Source organism: Rhinatrema bivittatum, chromosome 3, assembly GCF_901001135.1.
Source record: "Rhinatrema bivittatum chromosome 3, aRhiBiv1.1, whole genome shotgun sequence".
Taxonomy (NCBI): domain Eukaryota; kingdom Metazoa; phylum Chordata; class Amphibia; order Gymnophiona; family Rhinatrematidae; genus Rhinatrema; species Rhinatrema bivittatum.
In genome coordinates, this window is record NC_042617.1 from 55,918,597 (window position 1) to 55,946,535 (window position 27,939).

At 44.4% G+C, this 27,939-nt stretch overlaps 1 protein-coding gene across 1 annotated transcript in view; it reads left to right on the forward strand.

The window, feature by feature from the left end:
• The window catches only part of KCNH1 (potassium voltage-gated channel subfamily H member 1), a 734,951-nt gene that overhangs the window by 212,897 nt on the left and 494,115 nt on the right, over positions 1–27,939 (forward strand). Inside the window, exon 7 of the mRNA XM_029593284.1 lies at positions 10,023–10,038. Within this exon, the coding sequence (XP_029449144.1) occupies positions 10,023–10,038 (16 nt within the window). The remainder of the gene's footprint in view (positions 1–10,022; positions 10,039–27,939) is intronic.

Here is a 27,939-nt window from a genome sequence, read left to right on the forward strand (position 1 = left end):
ACTTTTGTATTTGTGCGCATACTGGGAGATACATGCACACATGGGTGTTTCTTAAAATCTGCGTATCACACGTCGGCCTAAAAAATGCATGCTCTCTCCTGGCTTTGGTGTGTGTAGGGCTTTTAAAATCTGTCAGAAAGTGAGCTTAAGCACGTAAAACCTATTGACAATTCAATGGCATGTGTTGTAGCAATTTTCAAAAGCCCACCTACACGGGCAAAGCGCATTTACATGTGTAAAAAAACCTGTTGCAAGCATATAAATCCTTTTGAAAATTACCCCCTTAATTTTTAGCTTGCACTCACAAAACATTGTCTTCACAATGGTTCACAAAACAGAAAAAAAAAAAATTAGTGGATCTCAAAATCCACTTAGGATGGGGGATTTCATCCCACTCAACAAGATCATCCCCAATCCTCTAGTCCATGTCCTGACACCCAACATCAAGACTTCCTCCATGGTCATCAAAGCTCTGCCACTCCATATCAAGACCTCCCCTGAGCATCCAGACCCTGACATTCCATATCAAAAAAACCGTGAACATCAAATCACGCCCCCCCATGAAGACAGGACCCCCCTGAATGATCATGTGATAGTGAAAGGGCATCACTAGGTTGCATCATTCAGCAATTGCAGTGGTGCCAGCAGGAGGGCTGTCATATCTTTTCTACTGATGAAGATTGGGACCGCCGAAATGGTAAGAGATTCATTGAAGAAAGATAGAGTTTGTCGGGAGCAGTGGGGGAGGGTCCCGCCTTAATGGGAGAGTTTGAACCTGATGTGGGAGGAGGGTCCCGCCTTCATCTGTGGGGGTGGGGGAGGATGGGGGGTATCTAATGGGGGTACTTGATATTCATGGAGTCCTGATGTGGGGTGTAAGGGCTTGAATCAGGAGGAGTTCATCTTTCATGTGAGGACCTTCAAGGAAGAGGGCTGATCTCAGTGGGAGAGTTAGGGGGATGAAATCTCCTGTACTAACCAACCCGAAGTGAAAGGGCTGGTGGCATGGGCGATTTTGAGATTCAACGTGCACCCAGTTTTACCTCAAGTAAATGCTTTTAAAATCAGGCCCTTAATGCATAGGACCCAAAGCCTTTCAAAATGTATCCCTTTTTCTCCAGTGGTACCACTCAGTCTAAAACCACATAACCAGATATGGCAGCTTAAGCTGGGAAGATATGAGCAAATTTAACCTTTCTATATTTATTATGAAAATCTTACTTGCTGTTTGAACTTTTAAAACAAATATTTTCCCCCAAAGCAGGCTTGATATTTGGACCTAAACTGCTCCTTAGAAAGGAAGCGTGCAGCAGAAGGTTGCAGGATTTGCACATGGCAATCCAGTCCTGGCTTTACCCTGATACATACGTTCGTTCTGGCATGTTCCAGAACCCTGGTCGGAAAGGGAATCAGGGGTATGTGCTCGGTGCCTCTGCGCTGCTGGCTTGTTGCACTTGGAGGGGTAACATGCACAGCGAGGGAGAGGAGAGAGTAAAACATGGTTATGATAAGGCCGGTAGAAATGTTCAGCCAATTGTTTCATTTGATTAGCAAACTAATGCTGAAAAGAGTGCGTAGTTAGTTAATTAACAGATAGGTGTACAGCCATGAACCTGCCTTATAAAAGATGACCTGACTTACCCCAGCCAGCAGGGGGCCTATTTCAGTCCAAAAGCGAAATAGACCTGGGGGGAAGGCAAGGTGGCCGTCCCAGCCAGCAGGGGGAGCAGGTGAAGGCGAGAAACTACAAATCCCAGGTTCCTAGAACCACCACCTGACCTGTGGGGAGAGCCTGGAGGAGAGCAGGTGGCAGACTTGGACTAATGAGTCACACAGGTGAGCCTAGGGAGCTAGAGGAAGGGGGCGTGCCTAGGTAGCGGCAGTGGCCAGAAAAAGCCAGTGCCAGGAAGCAAAAGAAGGGAAGGAAATGGAGGTAGGTTCCGGGGGAGAGGAATCCTCCAGCTGTGTCATGGGTACAGCCTAGCCAGAAAAGGGAAACTGATAACCTGTACCCTAAGGGAAGTTAGGGCAGGGGTGTTTGCTGGTGAACTGGAGAGCCGGGGGGGGCTCAAACGGTACCTTTGATCCAGCACCTGTGTTAAGGGGTGTTTGCTGGTGAACTGGAGAGCCGGGGGGGCTCAAACGGTACCTTTGATCCAGCACCTGTGTTAAGGGGTTTGCTGGTGAACTGGAGAGCCGGGGGGGCTCAAACAGTGCCTTTGCTCCAGCACCTGTGTTAAGGGGTTAGACTGCTGGAGAGCGGGGGCAGGGTCATTTGTTCAGCTCCTGAGGGGACGGAGCCAATGTAACAGATTCAGCTACTCTGCTTTATAAAATTGCTTTGAGGAACCTCTCTCTCTCTCTGTGTTATCTTTGGGGGTTGGGGGACTGCTTCAACCCCACTCCCTACAAGGAGAACCCAGAAGCCCAGCAAAACCAGGGCCTGTAGAGACCTGAACCAAGGGAGTCCTGTGTGACAGAGGGACTCCAGGGATATCCAGGACTCGTGAGGGGCTTGAACCCGAGGCAGAAGACTGGCACCCAGGGCAGCACGGGCGGTGAGTCTTCACAATATCCTTGACTGACTCCCAGCTGTTGATTCTGTACTTCATGTTACAGTCCCATACAGAAGCTGGTGCACCATAGTCTGTATAAAATAAATCCCTTTTTTCTTATGATTCCACTAAAATATACTTCTCTAATATGGACAGGTTAAAAACAGCTGAAAACATGTCAGCTCTTGTCAAAAACATTTGACAGCAAATCCAGCCGAGCTCTTGTGTTCTAGGTCTTATTTTTCATTCTGTAGAACAGTGTTGTCAGTCCTCAGGTTTCAAAGGTGTTGCATAACATGATCCAAATTTAGCCTCTGGAGTAATAAATTCATATCTATGGCAAGATTTTGAGCAGGATTATGAAAGGGCAGAAGGGAGTTTGGTTATCAAACAAGTGTAGTCTGGTATAATGACTCTTATTTTGCTCTACTTCAAAAATGTTATTTTTTAAGTTAATTTTCTTTTCTCATTCTGGAGTGTTCTTTCAAGTTTGCTTAAAGCACCCAGATTTACTGACTCCCAAAAGAAAAGTAGCATGAGCGATTCTAGGGTCAGATTTACCAAAGAGGTTCTCTTGTTTTCTCTGTTTGTGAAAAGTGTTTAGTAGGTCTCACTCCTAGTCCTATCAAGAAAATTCTGTTTCTTGTAGATATATCTTCACCAAGCTTTGGGATGTCTCTAGCACATTTCCAATGCAAGCAGTATGGTGGCCAGCTGTCCTGCATTTTCGATCAATCACACAAGCTTTAATACTCACGAAACTGGTCTACTGTAACTCCCTATATCTAGGTTTATCGATATCAACAATACATCTTTTACAGCTTGTTCAAAACGCTACAACCAGAACCATCTTTAATCTACCCCGGAAAGGACACATAACACCCATATTACAACAGCTTCACTGGCTACTACAAAATTTTGTCCACTATCCATAACCTGCTTTACAATACAACCTCTGTTTGGCTTTGCTCATTACTACGCATATACAGACTATCAAGACAGCTTCGGTCCATGGACAAATGCATTCTGGAAATTCCCTCAGTCAGAACAGTAAACCTAGCACTAACCCGAAAAAGGGATTTTTCTGTGGCAGGCCCAACATTGTGGAATGCTCTTCCTGAACATATCCACTTGACCGCAAATTCCAAAGATTTTAAGAAAAAACTGAAAACCCACTTGTTCAACAGTGCATTTAACATACAATCACTGCAGTAAGACAGTACTTTACCCATTCTGTTACTAAGACCTTGATGTATTTTATTTTCTATTTTAATCTATTTTTGAATGTCGATTGTTGATATTATGAATGTATCATTGTAAACCACCTAGATGGGCACATACATGCCTTATTTGTGCGGTATATAAAAACTTTTAAATAAATAAACAGCTGTTCTTGTACCTTGGAGGCCAGGCCTGGGATGGCCTGGAGGGCACGCGGCTCCACTGAGTCCATGGCCTTTGGAATCTGTTGCGTCGGAGGTGGACCCTTGGGCTGAGGTGGGGTTGATGCAACCCGTAGGTAGGGACTTAGGGGTCCCCATCATCGGCAGGTGGAGTGGGCTGAAGATAGAGGCCGCTGGAGCTTCACCTATACCAGCCCTCGTTCCATGCGGGTTGAGCCTTTGGGTGCCGGGGCCAGCAGGACTTAGATGGGCCTCGAGGTTGGTTTGTGAAGAAAGGTGGTTCAGCCCAGAGACAGCAGTCGATAGGTGGCGTAGTCCTACCCTGGACTGGGTTTGGTACAGTAACTCAGGCGCCAATGGAACAGAAGGCAACTGGAGGCGCTTAAGCAAAGAAAGGCCGGAGCCTTGTAAGTCCACGTCCAGGGAATAGGGTAGAGGAGGCGTCACTGACAGACTGGGATCAGGGCCGGCGGCAAGCAGAGGTCGTGGCAAGCAATATAGAATTCTGGACGTGAAGAAATCTGTAGCGTAGTCAATCAAGGCAATGGTTAGGGCACAAAGAAGGCAGGCGTAATTAATCAAGGCAATGGTCAGGGCACGAAGAAGGCAGGCGTAGTCAAACGTAGCAGAGGTCTGGGGCTGGAGATAGGCAGAAGAGTAGTCAGGCATAGCAGAGGTCCGGCGCTGGAGATAGGTTGAAAAGTAGAGGTTTGAGTTTTTTGAGCATGTATAGTTTAAAGAAGAATTTAACTATTTCAGATATGTTGTTGGTCATTGACAATTTAGAATCTATAATCATACCTAAGTTTTTTGCATAGTGTTTTATGGGTATATGTTGATTTTCGAATGTAAATGTTTGTGGAGGTTGGTTGTCTGAATCTGGAACTGTTGGTAGGTATACTAATTCTGTTTTTGTAGCATTTAGTTTTAGCCTATTATGGGATAACCAGGTTTTTATTATCTTTAGGAAATATGTAGTGAAGAAAATGGTTTGGACCATGAGTCAGAAAAAGGTATCGTAAACTGAATATCATCTGCGTAAATTTTAAAGTTTAAGTTAAGTCCAGCTAACAGGCGGCATAGAATAAAAGCGCAGATAGTGATGATCCTTGTACACCCGTTTTAGTGGTGTACCATTCTGATTTTGCTTTTCCCATTGTGATTCTTTGAGGGCGATTTGAAATGAAAGTTGAAAACCATTGTAATGCTGTTCTGGAAATGCCTATCTGAGATAGGTTAGATAGTAATATGTTGTGATTTAAAGTGTCAAATGCTGCGGATATGTCAATTCGTACTAGAATGTAATTGGTATTAGAGTCAAATCCTCTGATGATGGTGTCAAATGCTGAGATCAATAGTGAATTCTGTACTGTGGGCTTTTCTAAAGCCATGTTGGTTATTATGCAGTAGGTTGTTATTTTCTATGTAATCAGAGATTTGATGCAGTACAATCAATTCTATAATTTTAGCCATGGAAGGGAGTGTGGCAATTGGACGATAATTGGTTAAGTCTGTGGAGTCATGGTTTTTCTTTTTGGGAATAGATAGAATTGATGTTTTTTAAAGAGAATCTGGGAATATCCTTTGCGAGAGGGAAGCGTTTACTATCTTGGTGATTGATGAAGCGATATGTTCTTTAATGTCTTTGAGTAGATGTCCAGAATAAGGGTTAAAAAGACTTTTTGAGAGTTTAGACTTTGAGAGAATATTGATGACAGTTTTGTCGTTAACATTTGTGAATTCTTCAAATGAACAGATGGATTGAGGTAGAGCTGGTGATGGGATGAGTAACTGAATTCCTCGGATATTTTTGCTGTTTTTTGTTCAAAATATTGCGTATGTTATTGCATATATCTGATGTGGTAGGATATGGTGAATCTTGTATTGTTGTGAGATCTTTCACAATTGTAAATAGTACTCTGGGGTTCCCATTTGCGTTTTTTATTTTCGTTGTGTAAAAAGATTTTTTAGCTTTTATTATTTCTTTTTTGTATTTTTGTAGATTGACATAGTATTCTTGTTTTCTTTCTGGAAGAGGGTTTCGTCTCCATCTATGTTCTAAATTACGGAGTTTGCGTTTAGCTATTTGTAATTGATCTGTGTACCATGTAGAAGTTTTTTTTATTTGCAGCTTTGTATGGTTTTAGAGGTGCTATTCTATCTAAGTTGTCAATTATGCATTTGTTCCAAAAGTCTAACATGTCAGACACATTTGTATGTGGATTTTGATTGATCATTGGTATTAATGTATCTGTGAAAGTTTCTTTGTCGATTTTTTTTTTGTCGTAATGTTGTGTATGTGTTGTGTTCATTGTTGATGTTATTGTTTGTTGAGGTTTTATTCTTTCCTGTAGCTTTTTATGTAAAAATATTTTATTGGGTGAACCAACACAAGTTATACATGAACAAAAGCAGCATATGAGCAAAGAAATATAGAAGTAAACACTGCAAGAATAAGCATAATGCTGATGAGGAAACTGTCACTCCGTTTTAGAATAATCAGTATCTTCTTCCCCCCCCCCCCAATTACCTTCCCCTACCCCCCCCCTTGGAGACCAAGGTTAACAAAAAATAAAGTCCGTACACTCTCCAAATACACAGTTTCAATCATTAAGAGCCAAACTTCTAGCCCTGTGGGGCAATGCCTGTATATAGGATTCCCAAGTGTGCAGAAGTAATTTCCTTCGTTTGGGCGAACTGCGGGCGAAAAGCTGCTCCATCTGCATGAGTTTGTGGAAATGAATCCGCCATGTCCAAAAGGAAGGCGGTTCGGTATCGCACCAATGGAGAAGAAGAACCTTTTTTCCCACCAAACCAGCCTTTTTGAGCAGACTTCGTGGACCTGGATTCACTACTAGATGATGGATGACACAGTGAAACAGCCAGAGATATGGTGAGAATGGTAGGTGAACACCCACCAATGGTTCTAAATAACCCACGATTTGTCGCCAATACTTTTGAATTTCCGAGCACTCCCAAAATACATGAGACAGGGTCCCCATCCCCTTCCAGCAGCGTACACATTTATCAGGCCGGCTTTAAAGGCAATATGAGGCGAGAGATAGGCCCTATGCAAAAATCTTAAATGCATCTCCCGGAGATACATATTGCCAGTAATAGAGAGTATACTCCTCACACTAGAGGAAAAAATGGGAATAATTAACAGGAACGCTCCATCTCAATTCCAGCGGTCAACAGAAACTTGATAAGAGTCCGTGGGAGTACCACGGGCCAACAGCCTATAATAAAGCGAAAGAGATGGGTCCCTTTGTTGATCAAATTGAAAAAGACCATCCAGGGCTTTAAACGCTGCTAAATGTTGATCGGGGGTGCCCAATGACCGATGATAATGTCTAAGTTGCAAATATCCAAAGAAATGGGACCCAGGGAGCCCGTACAGTTCTTGCAAATGATCAAAAGGCAATAGACGACCATCATCATCCATTGCATGACCCAAGTATAGTATGCCTTTGTGATCCCAGAACTTAAAGTGCGCAGTCGTGGACCTGGGAGCAAAGTCTAAGTTACCTCTAAGGGATGTGAAACATGTGCAGTGTCGGGGAATCTCTAAGTGGTGAGTGAGGTGTATCCATGTTTTCCTCAGTGGTGCGATCAGGGGATGAGTAACCAGCAAAGGTGGCACTTTGGTTCTAGGGCTCATAAGAATATAACTCAAAGCCAGAGGTCTAGTGAAGGTGGCTTCAGCCATAATGTTAATAAAATGAGACTTCCCCAAAAACCAGCCGCGAATTAAGCGAAGATCGGCTGCCAGTCCATAGCGATAAAGATTGGGTACCCCATACCGCCCCTGTCCCACGGATGCTTAAGCCATTGCAATTGCATTCTAGCCTTCCCACCCTTCCAAATAAACCGGCGAATTAACCGGTCTACTCGTGTGAGATCTCGAGCTAGTAATACCAATGGAAAATTTTGGAAAACGTACAACCATTTAGGTAACATTACCATTTTAAATAAATTAATCCATCCCCCTAAGGACAACGGTAGGTTATGCCATGCTTGTAATTTCTCCTGAGTAGTTTGAAGTAACAGGGTAAGTTGCGGTGATAGATTTGGTGTAGATCATTAGTAAGGTATATCCCCAAATATTTAAGCAAGCCCTGTGTCCACTGTAGGGGAAAGGAAGCCCCCCATCGCTCCTTAATGGAGTCCGGAAAGGCTAAAGCTTCGGACTTTTCCCAATTAATTTGCATGCCTGAGAGGGCCGCATGGTGGTGAAATAGAGCAAGAAGCATCTGTAGCGACCTGTGAGGGGAAGTGAGAAAGAGCAGCATGTTGTCGGTGAAGGCCGCATACTTAAAAATTTCCGACTTCCCCCCACTATAAAATTGTATTCCCCTGATGACTGGTGTGGACTGGATGGCCAACAAAAAGGGTTCTAAAATGAGTAGGAAAAGTAGCGGGGACAGCGGGTAGCCTTGTCTGGTCCCTCTGCCTACTGGAAAGGAATCAGTCAACCCCCATTAACCAGTATACGTTCTTCGGGGGCATTATACAATAGTTCAACAGCTTGGTAAAAATAACAACACAAACCCGATCAGTTGTAGTACATGGAACATGTAACCCCACTCCACTCTATCAAAGGCCTTCTCTGCGTCGAGACTTACCACCAAATAGGGGTCCTCCACCCTCTGACAGAGTGCCATAGCTGTGACAATCTGACGGATGTTTCGTAAAGCATACCTTCTTTTAATAAAACCCACCTGCCCCGGTTGTATCAGAGATGGCAAAACATTCTCCAAACGTCCTGCGAGAATCTTTGCCAAGATCTTATGGTCCACATTCAACAGAGAAATGGGGCGATAAGACAGCGGCAATAGTGGGTCTTCCTGTAGCTTTTATCATGGGACTTTTACCATGGGACTGGGGTAATTTCTATTGAGTAATCATATGAAGATTGGTTGTGGCAAATTTGGTCTAGAGTATTTCCTTGTTTGTGGGTAGGATCTGTTTTAAGAGTAGTGAAGTTTAGACCTGATAGTGCTTCCTTTAGGTTTTCTACTATGGGATTGTTTTGAGGGTTGTAGAAGTGTACATTAAAGTCTCCAGCAATTATGGTGTTTGTTAAGTCGCAGGGTAGAGTTACAATTGTTTCAAGAAATGAAGATATATTAAGCAGATATTCAAAATATTGGTGGAGACTAGAAGCATTTCTATTGGTGTTTCATTCTTTGGCATAGACTTTTTACAGGGGGTTAGGGAAGTTTTTATGATTGCTAATAGACCTCCTCCTCTTCTGTTAAGGCGAGGTTGAGATATGGGGATGTAACTTTCTGGGCATAGATTGTTTAACGTGACTGCAACATATTCATACAGCCAGGTTTCAGTTAGGAGGACTATGTCCACTGAAGTAGTTGTTATTAAGTCCTATATTATTGGAGTTTATTTTCCTGATTGTAAGTTAATTAACATTATGGTCAATGTTGTGAATAAGGCACTGGCCTCCTCCATGGATCGTCTTCACACCCGACTTTATGCTCTTACAAATAATCCGGTTCCTCTTCTGGCTCCACCTCATCCACAGCCACCTCCATCGATGCCTCAAGCCTTGTTGGCACTTCCAGCGCCCCCTCGCTTCAATGGCGACTCCAGACTCTTCAGAGGGTTTATAAACCAATGTTACATGCAATTTGCTCTGCAGCCTTCCGTCTTCCAGGATGAGTTGACAAAAGTCACTTTTATCCTATCCCGCCTCGAAGGGAAGGCTCTGGGAACGCTCAGACTCTTTGCTGAAGGAACTGGCTCAGTTTGTGGCTGTATTCAGATGGACCTTTGATCCCATGCCATGGCAAGTACCAGCTTACTACACCTCCGTTAAGGTCAAAGATGTCTTTTTGATTATAGCATTGAGTTTCGGACTTTGGCTACTGAACTCGCTTGGCAGGAAGACTGCCTCCAAGCTATCTACCTGGATGGACTCTCCCCGCAGCTGAAAGATGAGCTGGCTGCACGGGAACTCCCTTCCTCTTTGGAGGACTTTATAGACTTGGCAGGCCGAATCGACCATTGTCTTCAAGAGTGTCACTGGGAGAGTCAGATGCCCAAGAAGCCTTTGCGGGTTCGTTCCCGTTCACCACCTATTACCAACCCTGCTCTCGGCAGTAATACTAGAGTAGTCAAGATGGAAGAGCCTATGCAGTTGGGTCATGGGCGGCTGACACCGGAGGAGTGCCTCCGGCGGAGACAAACCGGTCTGTGTCTGTATTGTAGAGTACCTGGCCACCATCTACAGACTTGCCCTATCCGTCCGGGAAACTCCTTGGCCCGAGTTCAGTAGGGGTCCTGAACTTGGGTGCAACTTCTCCAGCCCCTCAGTTATCTGTACCAGTTACTCTGATCTGGGATTCTCGGTCCTTCCACCTTGGCCCAAGGGTCCACCTCCGACGCAACAGAGGATAGGCATTCAGGGTCTAAGGCACAGTGTAATGTCTCTTTAATAGGTGTATACTCAAACTGTAAGAGGCAAATTTTAACTCTTCTGTCCTGTTCTTCTGGCTAAATCTTGGGGGAGGGGGGTCTCCAGTTTCCTCCCTTCTCTTCCTAGATCTGAATTCAAATTGCTATACAGTCTTCATCTGCAAAGTTCTTTCAGATAGCACAGGGTTCTTTCAGTCTAAGGAATCCAAAATCAGAGGTGTTGGAAGGTACATAAAAGACTCGGGGCATGAGCCCATATCGTATCTCCCTGAGATTTTGATAATTTAATTCAATAATCATGATCAGGGCCCCCTGGAAATGATCATATAAAAACCACAGGACATTACTGTTATTTCAGTCTTGCTGGCTCAATGGGGACAATTTTAACAATATGGGTGAAGTACATCCAGACTTTGTTTCCTAAAATGAGAAGCTTATTTTTGAACAGTGGAGTTTGTTATATTTGAGAGTGCTAGTTTTTTTAATCTTTGGAAGTGCTGAATTTTTGTGGGATTGATTTTGAAGGGAAGTTAGGGTAGGGGAGTCCCATGGAAATGAATGATATAATCCAGATGAGAGTGGTCTTAATGAAATTAGGGTGGTTTAACTTGTGTTTTAAACAAAATATTTTAAACATAAAAAGGTTGCCACCAATCACAGTGGAAGAGCCAAAGGAATACACTGTACTGGTTGATTTTTACACATTCAGTGACGTGTTGCCAGTTTCCTACCAATACGCTCTCACCAGCTATGTTCTGCTTGTTTTCACAAAATTATTTAACCCTCCACTACCTCCCTCCATATAAGAAATTAATTGTACATAGAACATACACTAACTTAACACTGAAAATTACATTCCAATCACTGGATTATTTGCAGTGTGGTAACTCGGGCGATAGCGGCTTGGAAATAGCCAGAGAAATATGGAGGCAGATTCTAGCTGTTCCTTAGGTGCAGGTTATTTACAGTGGAAGAAACAAAAGCAAAACAATCAGTACAGCTCACCTTAACTCCAGGGAATACACAGTCCTTAACCTGTCAGGTCTTGCCTGCTTAACCCTTCTAGGCCCTGAGGTCTTATACTCTGGTGAAGGGCTCCTCCCTTCACCCAGTATTCCCTGTGAGTCTGGATCTTAAGTTGCCCAGTCCCTTAATGTAGTCTGAGGGAGTTTCCTATAGACTCCCTCACAGGCAGATTCTGTAACCTTTTACTGGATCAGTGTACAAATTATCTAAGAGTATTGTACATAAGCTTTTGAAACCACAAAAGTCCCTTCTTCAGAATTCACATTATTCATATCTGAATAAGGGGCCTATGTGGTCTTATAATACTTACACTGATCCAGTAAAAGACAAAACAACTTGCAGGGAATCCAATTTACTCCAGTAGCCATACAAATACTAGATCACAGTGTTATACAGTCCAGTTAGTAAACTGAAAATAAAATGCTTTTTTTTACCTTTATCATCTGGGTAGGGTTTCTTTTGCATTTGTCTCAGTCCCTGTTTTTTTTTAATTCCTCTTGTTTCTCTCTCCTGTTTTCATCACTTCCTCCCCTTTCCTGACATCTGTCTTTTCTTTTTGTCTCTATTCTCTCACATCTGGATCTTGTTCCTCCTCCATCTCATCACTCATCCCCCAGTTCTCCCTGTCCCAACATTTCACTTCCCCCATCTCTCCCCTCCATTGCTTCTTTCACCCTCACTGGGTTGTTCCCACCATCAATCTCCTGTATGGCTCCCTCAACAGCCACCACTTTTCTCAGCATTCCCTCTCACCTCCTCTCAACCATTTCATTTCTCCTCTCAACCATTTCATTTCACTCACCTTGTCTCATATTCTTCTATCCCTTCCAGTTTTTCTCCCTCACCCCATCATCCCCATCATCCCCTCACATATTCCCCCATCATCCTCTCTCTGATTCATGTTCACCCCTGTCATCCTCTTCCCATTTCTCCCCTTCCACTCTCCAATATACTCTCTTTAATTCTTGATCATATACGCTCCTCTGTCACCCTTATGACTCTCATACACCAACTCCCCATTACTCCTTTTTCTCACTCTCTCAAATCCTTCTTCCTTCTAATCATTACCTCTTGCTTTTCTCACTTCCCGGTGTGTGCACATGAATGCACCGATTTTATAACATACACATGTTGCCATGTGCATGTTATAAAACACAATATCCGCGTGAAGATGCGTGTGCTGATTTTATAATTGTGCGCACATATGCAGGTGGGTGCCCCATTCGCACGCATGGGGGGAGGTAATTTTTCAATTATGAGCGGTAATGTGATCGGCCTTTTTCCCAGTTCCCTAACTCTAACCCTATCCTTCCTCCCTCTTCCCCTCTCCCCTAAACTAAACCTATCTATCCCCGGCTCTGCTCCCTTTTCCAGCCCCTAACTTTCTGTTCCCTGAATCTGCCTGAAAGGGAGGTGCAGGAGCAGTAAACAGACAGTAGTTTGAGATTTGGGGCACTGGCCAATAGATTCTTGCTAACCACCAGGTGTGGATAAAAAAATGTGGGCTTGTCACTTCTTAAACTACTCGGTGAAGATTTTGAGCAAAAACTTAGTAAAAATAGGGGAACTATAAAATCAGCTCCTTACCATATAAACTCCAAAATAAACAGTCACACTGAACTTAGCAGTCACCTACCAATATGCAGGCAGGAAACTACCATTGCAGCAATCTACAGTGGTGGTACAGTGGCAAGATGGTACATTTCTTTACGTTACACTTCTATGTGCTAACCACTAAGCCAGTATCCCTCCTAGAGATCCAAGGGGATCTCTACACTAATATACTTTTTAATCAAAGTATTAACACATTTTAGGATTAAAAGAAAGCTGTGGACTACAATTACAGCTCTGTTGTCAACATTCACTTTATCAGGTATCTTCTAGTCATAGTCCAATATTTATGATTCTAAGTTATGTGAACTTTTTGGCAGAGAGACAAACAGGGAGGGTAACTCTAAAACATGTGCAAGTGCACCCATATATGCAGGTGTACGGTCGCATACACGCATGCTCACGTAATTTATATCATGTGCAAAAATGCACACACACACAGGGGTAGATTTTCAAACCGCGCGATTTGGCGTACTTTTGCTGGCGCATCAGGCGCCAGCAAAAGTACGCGGGATTTTAGTAGATACACGCGTAGCCGCTAAAATCCTGGATCGGCGCGCGCAAGGCTATCAATTCCGTATAGCCGGCGCACGCCGAGCCGCGCAGCCTACCCCCATTCCCTCCGAGGCCGCTCCGAAATCGGAGCGGCCTCGGAGGGAACTTTCTTTTGCCCTCCCCTCACCTTCCCCTCCCTTCCCCTACCTAACCCACCCGCCCGGCCCTGTCTAAACCCCCCCCATACCTTTGTCGGGGGATTTACGCCTCCCGGAGGGAGACGTAAATCCCCGCGTGCCAGCGGGCCGCTAGCGCGCCGGGACGCGACCTGGGGGCGGGTCCGGAGGGCGCGGCCATGCCCCCGGACCGCCCCGGGCCATAGCCACGCCCCCAGGCCCGCCCCCGGAACGCTCCCGACATGCCCCGAAAACGCTGCGCGGTTCGGGCCCGCCCCGACACGCCCCCCTCAGAAAACCCCGGGACTTACGCGAGTCCCGGGGCTCTGCACGCCGGTAGGCCTATGTAAAATAGGCTCACCGGCGCGCAGGGCCCTGCTCGCCTAAATCCGCCCGGATTTGGGCGGATTTAGGCGAGCAGGGCTCTTAAAATCCGCCCCCAAATAAAATATGCATGTCTACCCAACAACATGTTAGCACAGTGGTTCTCAACCTTTTTTTGGCCGAGACACACCTGACAGATGGTTCTCACATGCGTGACACACTGAACATGTGACCATCACGGGGCTAAATGTAAACATGCACTCTGCATCCACAGGAATCCCCTCAACCCCCAGCAATGAGTGCAGAGCAGATCTAGGGCATTACCCTGTACAACTCACCATACAAAAAAGATATTCTGGTTCTGATGACATCTCATTAAAAGCAAAACAAACTCCTTTTACTACCAGGCAAAATAACCTTCCTTATGAAAAAACAGTAATTTACCACTAATGCATATCTTATTGAGAAAACACAACAAATAAGATTGATACAAATGCCTACATGCTACCTCGGTCACACACCCTTCACCAAGTACAGAAAAATCACAGATTATAAATATGGAGACAGAAACTGGAATGGAAAACCAGAAAAGCCACGCTGCATGCAGTGCGAGCCTGGAGAAATGGAAAGAGGAATAGAGCACCTAACAGACTCTCAGGTTTGCAATAATGCACACAAACTAACCCGCACAAAGTTACACCTGTATTATGGAACACACTCAAACAGATGTACCTACAAATGTCCGTAAACCCCCCCCCCCCCTAAATAAATAAATAAATAAATAAAAAATAACAATCCTATCTAAGAAATACAACTATTAAACGAGGCTCTAAACACTAATACATTTCCGTTTGGGGAAAACAGAATAAGCCAAGCTGCTATAGAGCCCCACACAGAAATAATGGTAAAGCTATACTAAAAATGTTACAAAACAGCTGCTGAACAGAATAATATCCAACAATTAAAAACTCATAAAAATTATTAACGTCGACTGTGTGGGAGGCGGGGAAAGTGGTCATGCGAGGGGCCATTATTGCGTATGTGGCTAAGAAAAATAGACGCTGTAACGCCGAAATTCTGCGGCTTACAGGAGCTCTTAAAGCGGCCCAAAGTGCTCACATGGGGGCTCTGTCTGAAGATGCTAAAGCCCAATTGGATCGGGTGCGGGAAGCTCTAAATAGTCTGCTACATCAGCGGGCTTCTAAATCCCTAAGATTTTACCGATACCAGCTGTACAAGTACGGTAACTGAGCTATTCGGCTTATGTCCCATTTGGTTCGACCACACGGCCAGCGGGCCTCGATTGTGGGAATTAAAGATAGGAATGGGGTGCACCACACAACCCCTCAAGGCATAGCGAACCGGTTTTTAGAATATTACACGACCCTTTATGCCTCGAAGCCAATGGATAAGGAACTCGCTGATACGATGTTTGCGGACTTACCATGGCCAAAGTTAACCTCAGACCAGTTAGAGATGCTGAATAGCCCTATAATTATCCAAGAAATCTATGCGGTTATCAAAAAGCTCTCACTGGGCAAGGCGGCGGGCCTCGATGGGTTGGGGTCTGAATATTATAAAATTCTGAGTTTTGGGGTGCTTGAGCCTGTGCGAGCGTATTATGCCGATTTATTAAATACTGGTAAAATAGCACCAGCCTCCAATCAATCAGTCATCGTGGTTCTGCCCAAGCCAGGGAAAGACCCTGCGGAGGTGGGCTCTTACCGCCCAATCTCGTTGCTCAACGTTGATGTTAAAATCTTGGCTTCTGTTTTGGCTGCCAGGGTATCTCCCGTCTTGCCCAGTATCATTCATGAGGATCAAACTGGGTTTATCCAGGGTCGTCAGGGGGTGAGGAATGTGCGGCGCTTAATAGCTGCCTTAAGCTACCAGGCAGAGGCTGAAGCATTGATCCTGAGCTTGGACGCGGAAAAAGCGTTTGATTCACTTTCATGGGAGTACCTGTTCTGGGTGTTGCAAAAATATGGCTTCTCAGGGGCGTACCTAAAGTGGCTACAGGTGCTCTACCAACTCCCTAGCGCCTCTATTTTGATTAATGGCCTGCCCACTGAGGCTTTTCCGATCTCTCGGGGGGTGCGGCAGGGGTGTCCCCTATCGCCTGTATTATTTGTTATGGCATTGGAGCCTTTGGCCATTAGTATCCGGCGTGCCAAAGACATTAGTGGTATCAGTCTGGGTGGGCATCCCCTGAAGCTGGCCCTGTTTGCAGATGACCTGTTATTATTTGTGGGGAAACCGCGTACCAGTGTACCGGCCATTATTCATTTATTTGATAAGTTCCACTTGGTTGCGGGTCTTAAAATTAATTATGATAAGTCGGAAGCCTTATCCTTACATGAGACTCTTCCAGTTACGTGGGTAGGGGAGTTCCCCTTTCGCTGGGCCGCCGACAAGATTAAGTACTTGGGGATAATGATTCCACGGGACTTAAGGCAGCTGCACTCCTTAAATATAGCTCCCTGCATTGCAAAATTTCAGGATCAGTTGGGGTTGTGGAAGATGTTACCCCTCTCCCTTTTTGGCAGGGGTGCCCTGGTAAAAATGGTGTTGATGCCCAAACTTTTATATTTTTTACATATGCTTCCTTGCTGGTTGACGGTAGCCGAGGTGCGCCGCCTCCGCTCTGCCATACAAAATTTCTTGTGGCGGGGGAAACGGGCACGACTGGCATATGTGGCTATGGAGTATCCGCGAGAATGTGGGGGGTTAAATTTACCGGATTTCCGGCTTTATAACGTGGCATGCCAGATGAGGTTTGTGGGGGAATGGCTAACGGGGTCCTATCGTTACTGCGAAGCGGGGATGCTGGGGCGTATGTCTACCCCGGGGTCTCCGTTGAACCTTATTCAAATGAGGGTGGACCAGCGTAGGGTAGCGTATTATCCTACTGTTCTTTTAACCCCCTGTATCAAAGCGTGGAGATGGCTGCGGAGACAGTATAAGTTATCGGGAGGGCGATCTCTGCTGCTCCCTTTTTTGCAGAATGTAGAATTTCTCCCTGGGCGGGATTGCAAGTCTGTATTTCGTCAATTGGCAGAGCAGGGGGTGATGTTTGCTTTTCATATGTATGATCCTGTTTCAGGTACTTTGCTGGACTTTGCTACGCTGGCCCGGACCTTCCAATTGCCTGCCAAACAATTTTTTGCCTTTCTTCAGGCCCGCCACTACCTGACTGCCTTTGCTTGGACACGTCAGGAGCTTGAGGCTGAAATAAGATTTGCCAATACCATTTTTGATACTGCGTATCTCCGGAACTCCATCGCCAGTTGGAAGCGACTGGGACAGAAGCTTGGTGATGCCACTCCAGTGCACCATATGGCTGTTCGGTGGTCAACAGTCTTGGACTCTACGATCACGGAGAGGCAGATGTCTAGCTGGTGCCGGGACCTATATAAACTGTTACCTGATCTCAGTCTCCGAGAGCTTCAGTTTAAGCTTCTTCATTCTCTTTCCTACGATGACGTTCGGCGGTTCAGGATGAAGCTGGCTGCCTCACCTACCTGTATTAAATGTGGAACTGCTGATGGTACTCTGGTGCACCGATTGATCTCATGCCCGTTATTGCAGTCCTTCTGGCAGGCAGTACTGGAGGTGGTGGGGAAATGCATCGGTGTGCCTCTGCGGCTCAATGCCAGGATGTTACTTTCATGTATGTCTCCTCGACACTTACCTGGCAGTTGTGCTAAGGCCCGTTTTGAGAGGGTCGCTGTCTTGATGGCATGTCGCACTATCCTGGCTGGTTGGACAGAGCCGTTGCTTGCGCCTATACTGGCCTCCTGATTTGGGAGAATGGCCTCACTGGCACAACTGGAATGACTGGATTACCTGGCAGGCAAGAGGCAGCTGGACTCCATGTACTGTGTTTGTTGGGACATTTGTTTTGCTACTTTTCCTAAATCGTTGCAGGAGGAGCTGTGTCGCAATGGGTATACTCTAAACTGGTCCTCTAAAGTGAAGGGGCAAGGGAGGGGGGGAAGTAAGGTGTGAATGCTGGATGGATGAGTGGGGTTTGGGGCGGGGGGCTCGGGTTCAGGGAGGGGGGACCTGGGGGGGGGGGAAAAGGAAAAAATTGGGATGAGCAGTGACTTGGGTTCTTGTTGGTTCTACCTCGTTGGCATTGTTGTACCCATGTAATTATGTACTATGTTTTCCGAGTTGTATGGTGTTATTGCTGATTGTCTCTGCCACCCCGGTAAATAAAAATTATTTTGAAAAAAAAAAAAATTTATTAAAACATGCAATTTGGAATATTTTATTTTTGTGGTGGTGAGATGTGTTCTTGCCAAGTATTGGAAAATATCCACGATTCCACAGTTATCTGAGGTGCAAAGTAAAGTATCCAACATCTATAAATTGAGTAAAATAACTGCCTGTAAGCACCACTCTCTCCCGAAATTCTTTAAGATATGGGCTCCATATGAAACATGGCTACCTGCTAAATGATGTTACTCGATTCCTAAAGGCAGACCCGACAGTCTGCTCGGTTAGAGACTGGTACGTGTTAGGGATAGATTCAATACAACGTACTATACTCGACTTCATTACTTGTTCTGAACCAAGGCAACTTATATAAGAGGCTTACATGGCCATGGAACACGAGGGCGAAGGGGAAAGGGTGGGATTGTTTGGGTAAAATGTGGGAGTATCTTAGATTTAAAGGGAAAGTTGATGACCATTTTGTTCAGATACTGTTATCAAACATGAGATTGTAACAAACTGCTTATTTTTCGCTTTTTGTTGAAACGCTATTGTACTTGGCTTTTTGAATATGTTCATGTACATCCTTGTTTGCATTGCTTTACTTCCAATAAAAACTATTATGGAAAAAAATTATTAAAACATGTCCAAATATCAATAAAATATTTCAGAACAGCAGACATCGCATAATACCCAATAATTAAAATGGCAGTCAGTCAAGAAAAATAAATTTAAAAAGCCACCTTTACTTACCCTCCCCAGCAACTCTCCTACTTCTTTCTCTTCCAAGCCAATAGCAGTCACCAGAAGCAGCAAGGGCTGCTGAAGCTCTGTCCTCACAGTCCTCTTCTTAGCGTCCACAACCAGTCACTCGCACACACACCCAATTACACCCCATGACCAGTCTCGGTCTTTCTCTCACACCAGTCATCTTCCTGACCAGTCTCTCTCTCAATCACACTCATGGTCTCCTATATACAAGCTCTCAATCACACACAAATGCTCTTGCACCCATTCATACCAGCTCTCACCCAGGCTTCCATTCACACCTACACATACCAGCTCTCACCCAAGCACCCATTCACACAAGCTCTCACCCATGCATTCATTCACACCCACAGACACAAGCTCTCACCCAGGCATCCATTCACACCCCCACACACAAGCTCTCACCCGAGCACCTACTCACACCAGCTCTCACCCAGGCTCTCACCCAAGCACCCATTCAAACCAGCTCTCACCCAGGCACTCATTCACGCACAGACACACCAGCTCTCACCAAAAACGTATTCTTTCTTCACTGCAGGGATGGGCTCCACTTCCGCCGTGGCTTTACTCCGGCGGGCCTTCTTTTTGCGCCACCATGGGAATGGGCTCCCGTGGTGGCCTCGGTCGGGGTTGGCTTTCCTCTTTGCCGCCACGGACTGTGGTGGCCTTGCTTCGTCGGAGTTCAACTATTCACCCCACCCCCATGCATTCTGATGCCTGCCTCATCGGCCAATCAAAGGCTTTCTCCCTTCTTCCTACTCCCACTGGTAGGTAGGAGGTTTCCGATTGGCCTGCGTGGGGGCAGGCAGAATGAAGGAGGCTTCCCACTGGGCAATGGGGTTAGGAAGAAAGGAGGCTTCCAATTGGCCCGCGGGGCTGGAAAAAGGGAGAAGGGAAGTGCAACAGGCAGTGGGACACTGGGAGATGTGACACACCTGCCGGTGTTTGGCGACACACTAGTGTGTCGCGACACACTGGTTGAGAAGCGCTGTTTTAGCATATCAAAAAATATGCAGCATGTATTTTAAACACACCTGCATAAATATTGATTTCTCTGGCTAAGTAGTGCTGTGGTGTCTTCTCTGGCTAAGTAGAGCTGTTAAGGCTTAGCCGGATAAGTAAAATAAAAGAGCTACAAAAGTGGATAAGTAAGAGATGGATAACTAGTGTTTGAAGACTTATCTGGCTATTTTATTTATCCAGTGTTATGCCCCTCACCTCTGATCCAAAGCGACCCTGCATAGCCTCCAGCAGCATGCTGTTCCAAGGACTTCCTATGGCACAGGCTGATGATGTCATATCCTCCAGGTGTATATAAGGAAGTCTCTTGCAACCAGCCAGCACTTCAACAACAGGACTCCTGGTGTCCTTGTGGTCCAGTGTGTGGTGCTGTCCTTGTCTTGTTCCTTTTTCTGTGGTTCCTTGTCCTGGTTCCTTGCCTTGTCCCTTGCTCCTGTGTGCTCTGTTTATCTGCTCTTGTCCAATTCCTGCTTGTTCCTTTTCTTGCTTGTCCTGTTGGTCCTATCTGTCTTGTCTGTTCTGTTTGTCTTGGACTGACTACCTGGATCCTGACCCTGGCCTGGCTCCATCCTTCTGCTGCCTGTTGCCTGCCCTGACCTCTGGTTTGTTACCCATTCTGCTGTTTGCTGCTTACCTTGATCCACGCTTGCCTGGACTCTTGTCTTGGATTGCTCTGAGGACCCACCTAAAACTTGCCACCCTCTGTAACCCAAGGACTCAACCTGCAGGGAAAGGGACTGGTATAGCAAAGCTCCTGTCAGTCCAGTCACAGGGTTTCTCCACAGGCTGATGGGGTGGGCCTAGTGGACTTGCTCACTAGGCAGTATCAACCTCCCCTCGGCTCTAGGGGTCCACTTCAACAGGCGTTACATACGCTATGTAGCACTTTTTAAGACTTATTCCGATAAATGGCAGCTTTGCCCCCTAAACACGTAGGGTCGGATTTTAAGAATTGTGCGCGGGGGTAGATTTGTGTGCGCAACCCGGCGAGCACAAAACTACGCCTGATTTTATAACATGCTAACTCAGGCCTGGATTTTCTAAGGTCACAGACCGATAGCCGGCAGCGAAACTGCTGATGATAAGGAATCTTACCTTTCGCCGCCAGCCCTATATCTACCAGTTCACATTTATCTACATGTTTATTAACCCCTTCAAAAAAGTGAAGCAGATTAGTGAGGCAAGACTTGCCTTGGGTAAACACCAAAGATATTTTATTGGTACCAAACGTCATAAAAAGCCTGACTCAGGCCGAGTTTCGCTCTGTGCTGAGCTGCTTCAGGGGCTATGATTGTAATGCGTAAGGTGGTCACCTTGTTGTGAACGTGTACTTTAGAAACCAGCTTGATGTTTATTCTTGAGTTGCTTAGGTAGGAATTTGGTAAATGAGATCAGTAGTTGCCTGCAAACTTCAAATTCATTAGGATTCAATATAAATGATGTCCATGCGGTGTACTGAATGTAGCAACACTGACCAACCAGATTAGTAATGTTGTCAGATTACCATCTTGGCTAGGTGGATGGTAGTATATTCCTATCACTATACTCTTCCTCAACACACAGGGGATTTCTACCCATAGTGATTTGATTGTGCATTTACTCTCATGCAGGATCTTTATCCTGTTGGACTCTATGCCATTCCAGACATAAAGCACCACCCAGCTTCCCAGATGCTTCTCTCTGTCATTGTGATATAATTTTTACCCCGGTATAGCACTGTCCTATTGGTTATCATCCTTCCACCAATTCTCTGAGATGCCAGTTAAGTCTGTCATCATTCATTGCTATATATTCTAGTTCTCCCATTTTACTTCTTAGACTTCTGGCATTTTTGAGTTCTTTCAGAACCCTGGGGTGTATACCATCCAGTCCTGGTGATTTTCTATTCTTCAGTTTGTCAATCTGGCTTACTATATCTTCCAAGTTCACCATGATTTGGTTCAGTTCATCTTGAAAACCGCCTCCAGAATGGGTATCTCCCCAACATCCTCTTCAGTAAACAACAAAACAAAGAATGTGTTTAGTCTTTCTGCAATGGTCTTATCTTCCCTAAGTGCCCCTTTAATCCCTCGATCAACTAATGGTCCAACCGACTCCCTCGCAGACTTTTGCTTTGTATATATTTTTTAAAGTTTTTATTATGAGTTTTTGCCTCTATGGCCAACTTCTTTTCAAATTCTTTCTTAGTCTGTCTTATCAATGTCTTACATTTAATTTGCCAGTGCTTATGCTTTATCTTATTTTCTTCTGATGGATCCTTCTTCAGATTTTTGAATGAAGATTTTTTTTTTATCTAAAATACTCTCTTTCACCTCACCTTTTAACCATGTGGGTAATCGTTTTCCCTTCCTTCCACCTTTCTTTATGCATGGAATACATCTGGACTGTGCTTCTAGGACGGTATTTCTTAACAATGTCCACGCCTGTTGCACACATTTTACCTTTATAGCTGCATCTTTCAGTTTTTTTCTAACTATTTTTCTCATTTCATCAAAGTTTCCCTTTTGAAAGTTTAGTGCTAGAGCCCCTTTCCAGTCATTAATTCAAATTCAATCATAATGTGATCGCTATTCCCAAGCGACCCCACCACAGTTACCTTTCTCACCAAATCCTGCACTCCACTGAGAATTAGATCAAAAATTGCTTCATCTCTCATCAGTTCCTGAACCAATTGCTCCATAAAACTGTCATTTATTCCATCCAGGAACTTTATCTCTCTAACATGTCCTGATGTTGCACTTAGTCAATATTGGGGTAATTGAAATCTTCCATTATTACTGCACTGCCAATTTGGTTAGCTTCCCTAATTTCCCTTAGCATTTCACTGTATGTCTCATCATTTTGGCCAGGTGGATGGTAGTATACTCCTATCGCTATAATCTTCCCCAACACACAAGGGATTTCTACCCATAAAGATTTGATTGTATATTTAGTCTCTTGCAGGATCTTTATCCTGTTGGACTCTGTGCCATTCTGGATATAAAGTATCTCCCTGCCACCAAGTTGCTCCTATCACTGCGATATAATTTGTATCCTGGTATAGTACTATCCCATTTGTTATCAATGCCATGAAGTCTATGTCCTCATTCACTGCTCTACACTCTAATGTTCCCATCTTACTTCTTAAACTTCTGGCATTAGCATACAAACATTTCAAAGTGTGTTTTTTTGTTTATATTAACAATCTGCTTTTCAGTTGACAGGGATAAATTGGAATCTTATAGCTCAGGTGAGTCTTTAATTATAGGTACATAGACTACTTTTCTTATTATTGGAACCTCTCTGTTGGGATGTCCTGACTCTAATGCTTCATTAGTTTCCTTTGAAGATACCTCGGAATCATGCACTGCTGAGTGACTGTCGGCTTTCCCCGTTGATTCAGTTTAAAAGCTGCTCTATCTCCTTTTTAAAGGTTAGTGCTAGCAGCCTGGTTCTACCTTGGCTAATGTGGAGCTCATCCCTTTGGAAAAGACTCTCCCTTCCTTAAAAGGTTCCCCAGTTCCTTACAAAACTGAATCCCTCTTCCTTGCACCATCGTCTCATTCACACATTGAGACTGCTCTGCCTGCCTCTGGGGTCCTGTGCATGGAACAGGGTGCATTTCAGAGAATGCTACCCTGGAGTTTCTGGATTTCAGCTTTCTACCTAAGAGCCTAAATTTGGCTTCCAGAATCTTATTCCTACATTTTCCTATGTCATTGGTGCCCACATGCACCATGACAGCCAGCTCCTTCCCAGCACTATCTAAAATCCTATCTAGGTGACTCACAAGGTCTGCCACCTTCGCTCCAGGTAGGCATGTTACCAGGCAATCCTCACGCCCACCAGCCACCCAGCTGTCTACATTCCTAATAATTGAATCACCAACTATGACGGCTGACCTAACCCTTCCCTCCTGGGCAGTAGCCCTGGGAGACACATCCTCAGTGTGAGAGGACAATGAATCACCTGGAGAGCAGGTCCTTGCTACAGGATCATTTTCTGCTGCACCAGGTTGATGCTGTCCAACCAGAAGACCTTCTTCCTCCAAGGCAGCAACAGGGCTGCCAGACTGGAGTTGAGATTTAGCTACTGTGTCCCTGAAGGTCTCATCAATATACTTCAGACACATCCATGCTGCCACTTCTGGGGTCCTAGCAGCAATGATGAATGGCACACTTCCAGTCAAACAACCTATCCGGAAGGGAGATTGGGCACAACTCCACCCCAGCCAGCACATGCACTCTTTGTCAGTGGATTCCATAATGCATGTCCTGGTCTGGATCTTTGCAGAGCCAAACAGTTGAAGCCAAGCTCAAGTGCATTGTAAAATGACCCTTAGCACTCGACATAATTGCTGCATATCTTCTGTGCAAATGTAAAGGTTTTGACTAATTGGTAATGCTGCTTGACTGAAGAATTTATTGAAATTAGCACCTTTGGAGCTCATTGCTTTCCAATAATCCGTTAGTAAATTGACAAGTGCCGGATGACTGACAGCAAGCCAGAGGCTATTTTGGTTTGTGTCTAATGTATCTCAGCATTCCTCTTTAAATATGTATAAATTGAAAAAATGTCCCACAGAGACAACCTGGGACCTAGAGCTGTAGCAATTTTTTTTTTTTAGCATGGCCCAGTAGCTTTCTGCAAAATGATATGCCTCTCAGCATGAGACAGAAAGATTTGGCTTCTGCTGGTTGGTTAGGTAGCTCCTGTACCACAGATAAGCAATATTTGCAGACTTTATTTCTGAGCCAGGATTTGTTGTAAAGTGTGTTTGAGCTCTGTATTTGTTTTATAGTCAGACGATTAAGGGTAATTTACCATATAGGATGAACATGAGACATCTTTGTGGAACGTGAGCTCCACTGGGTCATTTAGGTCAATGATCTGTAAACATTGCATGCCAGATTTGGTGAATTTTTATCCCTTTAATGCAGAGTTATTTTGCTGATAGACGGACAGACAGATGGACATCTATCAATTGTACATTCTTTCCAACATTCTGTATACTGGAAAACATGAAAAGAGTAGTCAAAGTATAATCTTCTGAGGTAACAATATCATATACTATGTCATTAATATTTTATTTAGATATTTTGCTGTAGTGCTAACCAAAACAATTATGGAAACCCCTGCAAAAAAACCACTGAACACGTACAGAGACCAATATTCATAAAACCCTAGAATATACAACTTATCCGGCTAAAGTTAGCCCACTGAATATCCCATAATAATATTATCCAAGTATACTTGCCTGGATAACTTTTAAACCTAACTGGCTATTTTTGAATATCTCTTGAGAAAGCTGTTTCTCCTGAAAACCTGAAGCCAGAGTTTTACCGCTACTCTATAATGTGCTTTTGGAGGTTAAATTTGGTGTGAGTGCATCTCAGAAGCTGATTTATAATTGGATTAACGAATTGAGTCTTACTCTTGATGTCTTTTGGAGCAAAGGACATGGAGGACTCTTTCTTTTAAGAGTGACATTACTTATTCAGCTCCTTCACCACACTTATAGGTATCTATGGACACCCCACTCATCAGGTAAGTCACTCCTTCTCCTCCAGCACCAATTCCCAACTCTGAGCTTTCCTCCTGGCTGTGCCGTATGCTTGGAATAGTCTTCCTGAACTGGTGCATCATGCTCCCTCTCTTGCTATGTTTGAATCCCATCTAAAGAACCCACCTTTTTGAAACCACTTTTAAATTTTATTCCTGAATATCTGATTTTAGTCTTGTTAACTAACTTTCTTTTATTTTATTTTTAACCATTGTCTTGTTTTATGAAATACCAACAGGCTTAGAAAAACGGACGCTCTTTTTTACCAGCATCTATTTTCAAACCCGCTGACAGCCACAGGTTAGGAAAACGGACGCCAGTAAAACTGAGCATCCGAGGGTGTACATAAAAAACTGCTTTTCTGTACACCCTCCAACTTAATATCCTAGCGATATTACGTCGGAGGAACCTAAAGTAAAAAAAGAAAATCTAACCCGCCGGTCAGCGGGTTAGAAGAATGGATGCTCAATTTTATAGGCGTCCATTTTCCTAACCCGTGGCTGTCAGCAGGTTCGAAAACTGACGCCAGTAAAACAGAGCGTTGGTTGTCGGACCTGCTGACAGCCAGCTGTACCGATATTAAAGAGATGCTAGGGACGTGCTATTGTCCCTAGCACCTCCTTATTAGTGTGACTCCTAATTTAAATAGAGAATCGCGTACCCAGGAGAGGTGCCTGGACGCGCATCGGGAGAGTGGGTGCTCAACACGGAGCGCTGGGTCTCCCACACTTTTTACAGAATCATTAGATTGTAAGGTCTACCGGGCAGGGATTGTCTTTTTTTGTACAGCACTGCATATGTCATGTAGCACTATAGAAATTTAGTAGTAGTAGCAGTGGTAATATCCGGAGGTTCACATTAGGTTAGCTGGTGAACAGACAAGTTATCCAGCTAAAGTTAGCTGGATAACTTGTCCCGGCAAAAAATGTAACAGTGCCACTTTAAGCAACTATGGGGGTCATTTATCAAAATGTGCTAAGGCGTTTTCGCATGTGTTAAGGGCTTATCGCATGCGAAAAGCCCCGTTAATGCATGCAATAGGCCCTTACCGCATGTGAACACGTCTTTAATGCATGCAATAGCACCATATCTTTTGGTGTGATGCAAATTTGAAAAAGAGGAGGAGTTAGGGGTGGGCTGGGTTTGCAAAGTGCTGTTGCACAGACTTAACACCAATTTTAATTACACCTTTTTCAGTAGTGTTAAGCTGTGTGATAGCTTGTGTTACAGGGCAGTAAGGTTTTATTGCATTGTGTGATGTCTCCTTAAAGGCCTGTTTTAGTAGATTTGAAGCTCCTGGAGCCTAGCCATTTGGGAGGGGGGGGGGGGGAAGAGAGAGAGAGAGAGAGAGAGATACTGACTAGCCATAATGTCCTCTCCCTAGATAGGTATTTGTATCCCTATGGGTGGCCCACCTAGTAACTTGAGGTGAGGTTTAGGTATTAGTGTAGGGGGTTAGGGGCCACTTTGACATTCAACGTGAGACATATGAACAGAACAGTGGTCTCTTGTGAAGATTTGATGACCTACAGAGAGAGGAAACTCACCCAAAGATGAGATTTGGGAAATGTTCTCTCCACCTAGCTTGATGTTACCCAGGTAGACAGTCCATCAAGCTAGGTGGAGAGAACATTGCACAAATCTCATCTTTGGGTGAGTTTCCCCACTCTGAGGGTCATCAAATGTTCACAAGAGACCATTGTTCTGTTCATACGTCTCATGTTGAATGTCAAAGTGGCCCCTAACCCTCTAACCCCCTACACTAATACCTAAACCTCACCTTGAGTTACTAGGTGGGCCACCCATACTATTCTCCCCTCTCCATTTGGAGAATCCATGTAAGAGTTTAGTGGGACTGTGTATGTCCTAAGCCCTGGTACTGAGTGTGCCTCTATCTTCATAGTTAAGCCCAGAAGTCCAACAATAGAGATCACACTCTGTAGGGAATACTATGGATGCTTTATCCAACACATGCTATTGCATATCACTGTTTGTAGCACTGTGGTCCTTCACACAGAAGTAAACTTACTGAAAATATTGAGCTGTTACGTCAGTGGAGCAATCAGGCAGAATAAACGGGCTGTTTATAAAGGCATATGTTCTGCTGTACATATAGTAGTCTATAAGTTTTCAGTAATCAGAGATAATGGGAAAGTAAATGATGACAGACCTATATTATTAGGGACCAGATTTACTGTAGAATAGATAAATTTGCCATTAAGATAGCCTTGCCGAGTAAAGAGCAATTCCAACAAATGAACACATTAAAAATATTATTACGCCTCCAACTAAGTTGTGGTTGTGAACTTTAAGGTTTGCGTATTAATATTTTTCAGAAAGGGTGGGTCAGAAGAATGGCCAGTGCT